Source organism: Nerophis ophidion, linkage group LG19 (genome assembly GCF_033978795.1).
Source record: "Nerophis ophidion isolate RoL-2023_Sa linkage group LG19, RoL_Noph_v1.0, whole genome shotgun sequence".
Lineage (NCBI taxonomy): Eukaryota > Metazoa > Chordata > Actinopteri > Syngnathiformes > Syngnathidae > Nerophis > Nerophis ophidion.
The window spans coordinates 10233002-10238894 of NC_084629.1; the positions used below are offsets into that span (position 1 = coordinate 10233002).

Below are 5893 nucleotides of genomic sequence, written 5' to 3' on the forward strand. Positions count from 1 at the left end.
GCGGTCCTCTCCAAAGTTTTTCATAGTTGTAGGAGCCAAATAGAGGGCCATAGTTGAATTTATGTTTATTTTATTGTTTTTGAGTGATTCATGCGTGTATGTCAGTGTGCACCCTTTGCAGGTGGTGAAAAGTTCCCACGCAGGCCTATAAGGGGCAGGAGCGCGCTGGGCGCGTGATTGGCAGTCGGGCACCAGCATACCGTCTTTGACCTCACCTGTCTGTAGACCTCACCTGTCTGTAGACCTCGGCTTCATATAAGCTACCATTTATTTTGTTTCCCGAGTATTCTGTTCCTTAATTATTGTAAATAAAACAATCTTCAATATCGCTGCTGGATCAGCTTGAATTAGTGGAGGGAAAGCGGGAAAAGGAAGAATACGTGACAAGGAAGGCTGTGTAAAAGGTGTGAGTCAGACAAGATGCCCGCGCCCCAAGTGGAACAAACATTTGAAACAAAGGGGTTATAGGAACAATCACTTTCAGTGTTTTATGCCACTACAATAGTCATTGTCACCGACGTCCCACTGGGGTGAGTTTTTCCTTGCCCTTATGTGGGCTCTGTACCGCGGATGTCGTTGTGGCTTGTGCAGCCCTTTGAGACACTTGTGATTTAGGGCTGTATAAATAAACATTGATTGATTGAATCTTCACACTTTGATTTTTTTTTAAAAACACTATTTTTATGTTCCATACAGTTTGCTAACCACTGAGTTAATTGAAGGTGTACTTTGTGTGTCCTGGGATCCTGACTCTGCGGTGTACGCATTGTGTAAGAACGTAAAAAATGCCTTCTCACCGGATATATAAAGCTCATTGCGGAAGGTGGTGCAAGCAAATTCCACCCATCTCCTTTTCTGGGACTCATCCTCCATTTCGGTGCCGGGTAGCCTTGCAACCTCCAGTCTGCTGCGTCTGAGCGGGTCCAAACAAGTGACGGTGGAAATGAAGCGGTCGTCCTTGGTGCAGCCTCCGATGATGAGGAACACCTCTGAGAGGAAGTGGTGAGCGCGCGGTTTGGTTCGTTCTGAGACCACCTACAAGAGGCACATACTTCAGTTCACCATCGGTTGTATTCCTTGTGTAGATACTGACCTCCCTTCCGGAAAGGTGAAAGAAACGGGCCTCTTGCAGCAAAGGAAAGTTGTCGCTGCAGCTACGGATCAGTTCGTCGGGCTCCACTTTTTCCACAAAGTATGCCGGGTCTAGCAGCGGCAGCCGCACGTACGACAGCAAACGGGTCAGAACACGTCGCCGTTCCTCCTGCCGGTCCCTCACCCAATGCATGAGTGCCTCAAAAACACGCTCCTCGTACCTCACGTCCAGATCGTCCCTCTGCAGGATGGTCTCCAACGACTCCGTCGACACTTCTGGGAAGTCCTGCTGCCGGACAATCTGGGAAAAGTGGGAAACGAGGTAGTCCTGAGCCTTGACTTTCAGAGCAGGCAGGGCATGGCGTTCCGCAATGTTGAGGATCCCGATGCAAGTCTCCGGTTGAAGGGATCTGCTCAGGTAGCCAATGCATGCATCCACAACACGCAGAAACTAGCACAGACAAAACACAAAAAGTGGATTCATTACCATCATTTCATCTGAGGAAAAAATAGAGAATTCCCTTTTTAACAGGAGCATACAATGCTTTTTCTCAAAATACAAAAATGACAACCGTCTCAACAACTGCATTCGAGAATGATTGTTACGCTATTGAAAACCAAGCTCAAATCAAAACGGGAAAAGTATTGGATATTTTTACAGTACGGTTGTCCCGATATCAATATTTTATCAATGTTTTTCGATAATTTTCAGAATAAAGGGGACCACAAAAAATGGCATTATAGGATAGAATAGATCTTTATTGGCATTGCCCAAGTACAACAACATTTCATTTTTGGAACAGTCCCGCTAGAGCAGACATACGTTACAGGGGGGGACAAGACGAGACCGCCAACGGCTCAGACACTTACGGCGCTCCTTAAAAAGGTGAGAAAAGGGTGACATTGGGAGAGGGGGGGAGGAAAAAAATATCAGTCTAAGGCTAGACCCTTAGCAGGGGTCCAGACTGAGACCAAGGAAAAAAACTCACATAGCATGGCACACATTAAACATGGTACGTATATCACACCAACTTGCAACAGAGGGAGGGGTGGGTTTGAGGAGACACCGCTGCCGCTATATAGCGCTGCTCAGCCATCCACAACCCCAGAGGAATTAAGCGGTGGTGAAGGTGTTGATTTGAGGGTTGGGCTCATGTGTGCATATATACCCAATTAACTTGGGAGAGATGATGAAATGTTTTTATATGGACTGAGGCCGATCTCAAAGTTCGACCACAGGTGTTGTTGACAAAATGGAAGGTCAAAAGCGTCCATCTTTGAGGAGTCCTCGGGAGAGTTTCTTCAGAACAGCCTGTTCCTGATTGTGTCAAGGCCATTTGAGGGAGTCAAATCGTAGAATATGAAGTCAACGCCAACGGATCAGCCGCTTACGGCGCTCCTTAAAAAGGTGAGAAAAGGGTGACATTGGGAGAGGGGGGGAGTAAAAAAAAATATCAGTCTAAGGCTAGACCCTTAGGAGGTTTCCAGACTGAGTCCAAGGAAAAAACCTCACATAGCATGGCACACATTAAACATGGTACGTATATCACACCAACTTGCAACAGAGGGAGGGGTGGGTTTGAGAAGACACCGCTGCCGCTACATAGCGCTGCTCAGCCATCCACAGCCCCAGAGGAATTAAGCGGTGGTGAAGGTGTTGATTCGAGGGTGGGGGTCGTGTGTGCATATATACCCAATTAACTTGGGAGAGATGATGAAATGTTTTTGTATGCACTGAGGCCTATCTCAAAGTTTGACCTCAGGTGTTGTTGACAAAAAGGAAGGTCAAAAGCGTTCATCTTTGAGGAGTCCTCGGGAGAGTTTCTTCAGAACAGCCTTGTTCTGATTGTGTCAAGGCCATTTGAGGGAGTCAAATCGTAGATTAAGAAGTCAACGCCAACGGAGCAGACACTTACGGCGCTCCTTAAAAAGGTGAGAAAAGGGTGACATTGGGAGAGAGGGGGGAGTAAAAAAAAATATCAGTCTAAGGCTAGACCCTTAGGAGGGGTCCAGACTGAGTCCAAGGAAAAAACCTTACATAGCATGGCACACATTAAACATGGTACGTATATCACACCAACTTGCAACAGAGGGAGGGGTGGGTTTGAGAAGACACCGCTGCCGCTACATAGCGCTGCTCAGCCATCCACAGCCCCAGAGGAATTAAGCGGTGGTGAAGGTGTTGATTCGAGGGTGGGGGTCGTGTGTGCATATATACCCAATTAACTTGGGAGAGATGATGAAATGTTTTTATATGGACTGAGGCCGATCTCAAAGTTCGACCACAGGTGTTGTTGACAAAAAGGAAGGTCAAAAGCGTTCATCTTTGAGGACTCCTCGGGAGAGTTTCTTCAGAACAGCCTTGTTCTGATTGTGTCAAGGCCATTTGAGGGAGTCAAATCGTAGATTAAGAAGTCAACGCCAACGGAGCAGACACTTACGGCGCTCCTTAAAAAGGTGAGAAAAGGGTGACATTGGGAGAGAGGGGGGAGTAACATAAAATATCAGTCTAAGGCTAGACCCTTAGGAGGGGTCCAGACTGAGTCCAAGGAAAAAACCTTACATAGCATGGCACACATTAAACATGGTACGTATATCACACCAACTTGCAACAGAGGGGGTGGGTTTGAGAAGACACCGCTGCCGCTATATAGCGCTGCTCAGCCATCCACAACCCCAGAGGAATTAAGCGGTGGTGAAGGTGTTGATTTGAGGGTGGGGGTCGTGTGTGCATATATGCCCAATTAACTTGGGAGAGATGATGAAATGTTTTTATATGGACTGAGGCCGATCTCAAAGTTCGACCACAGGTGTTGTTGATAAAAAGGAAGGTGAAAAGCGTCCATCTTTGAGGAGTCCTCGGGAGAGTTTCTTCAGAACAGCCTGTTCCTGATTGTGTCAAGGCCATTTGAGGGAGTCAAATCATAGATTAAGAAATCAACGCCAACGGATCAGACACTTACGGCGCTCCTTAAAAAGGTGAGAAAAGGGTGACATTGGGAGAGGGGGGGAGTAAAAAAAATATCAGTCTAAGGCTAGACCCTTAGGAAGGGTCCTGCCTGAGTCCAAGGAAAAAACCTCACATAGCATGGCACACATTAAACATGTACGTATATCACACCTACTTGTAACAGAGGGGGTGGGTTTGAGGAGACACCGCTGCCGCTATATAGCGCTGCTCAGCCATCCACAGCCCCAGAGGAATTAAGCGGTGGTGAAGGTGTTGATTTGAGGGTGGGGCTCATGTGTGCATATATATAACCAATTAACTTGGGAGAGATGATGAAATGTTTTTATATGGACTGAGGCCGATCTCAAAGTTCGACCACAGGTGTTGTTGACAAAATGGAAGGTCAAAAGCGTCCATCTTTGAGGAGTCCTCGGGAGAGTTTCTTCAGAACAGCCTGTTCCTGATTGTGTCAAGGCCATTTGAGGGAGTGAAATCGTAGATTAAGAAGTCAACCCCAATGGATCAGCCACTTACGGCGCTCCTTAAAAAGGTGAGAAAAGGGTGACATTGGGAGAGTAGGGGGGGTAAAAAAAATCAGTCAAAGGCTAGACCCTTAGGAGGGGTCCAGACTGAGTCCAAGGAAAAAACCTCACATAGCATGGCACACATTAATCATGGTACGTATATCACACCAACTTGCAACAGAGGGAGGGGTGGGTTTGAGGAGACACCGCTGCCGCTATATAGCGCTGCTCAGCCATCCACAGCCCCAGAGGAATTAAGCGGTGGTGAAGGTGTTGATTCGAGGGTGGGGGTCGTGTGTGCATATATGCCCAATTAACTTGGGAGAGATGATGAAATGTTTTTATATGGACTGAGGCCAATCTCAAAGTTCGACCACAGGTGTTGTTGACAAAATGGAAGGTCAAAAGCGTCCATCTTTGAGGAGTCCTCGGGAGAGTTTCTTCAGAACAGCCTGTTCCTGATTGTGTCAAGGCCATTTGAGGGAGTCAAATCGTAGATTAAGAAGTCAACCCCAACGGATCAGCCACTTACGGCGCTCCTTAAAAAGGTGAGAAAAGGGTGACATTGGGAGAGGGGGGGAGTAATATATATCAGTCTAAGGCTAGACCCTTAGGAGGGGTCCAGACTGAGTCCAATGAAAAAACCTTACATAGCATGGCACACATTAATCATGGTATGTATATTACACCAACTTGCAACGGAGGGAGGGGTGGGTTTGAGGAGACACCGCTGCCGCTATATAGCGCTGCTCAGCCATCCACAGCCCCAGAGGAATTAAGCGGTGGTGAAGGTGTTAATTCGAGGGTGGGGGTCGTGTGTGCATATATACCCAATTAACTTGGGAGAGATGATGAAATGTTTTTATATGGACTGAGGCCAATCTCAAAGTTCGACCACAGGTGTTGTTGACAAAAAGGAAGGTCAAAAGCGTCCATCTTTGAGGAGTCCTCGGGAGAGTTTCTTCAGAACAGCCTGTTCTTGATTGTGTCAAGGCCAGTGGAGGGAGTTAAATCGTAGATTAAGAAGTTGTTTTTCTTCCAGAAGACAAAATAGTGACTTATCTTCTCTGTTTGTCCATGCTGGATTTCTTCAATTCCAATTTAATTATTCCTTCTCCGCAAGCTTTTCCAAGATGAGATCCATTTTGCGATTCAACTCAGAAATCGCCCCAGTCTGTGTTCCCACAGCCCGACCCAATCCTTTCGTTGCATTGAACAGCCGTTGGGCCCCTTGAGTGGCTGCCATCGTCTTCCGAATTTGTCGATACACCAGCGCAATGCCCAGCCCAATCAGCAAGTGTCCCGCGATCACAGCTCCAAATAGGTA

General features: G+C 47.0%; 1 protein-coding gene across 1 annotated transcript in view; it reads right to left on the reverse strand.

The window, feature by feature from the left end:
• Positions 1-664: 664 nt before the first annotated feature.
• Positions 665-5893, reverse strand: part of LOC133537944 (kelch-like protein 6) — a 15034-nt gene continuing 9805 nt past the window's right edge. Inside the window, exons 3-4 of the mRNA XM_061879132.1 lie at positions 1094-1543; positions 665-1035 (exon numbers count right to left, since the gene is read on the reverse strand). Coding sequence (XP_061735116.1) covers positions 682-1035; positions 1094-1543 — 804 coding nt within the window. The 3' untranslated portion in view covers positions 665-681. The remainder of the gene's footprint in view (positions 1036-1093; positions 1544-5893) is intronic.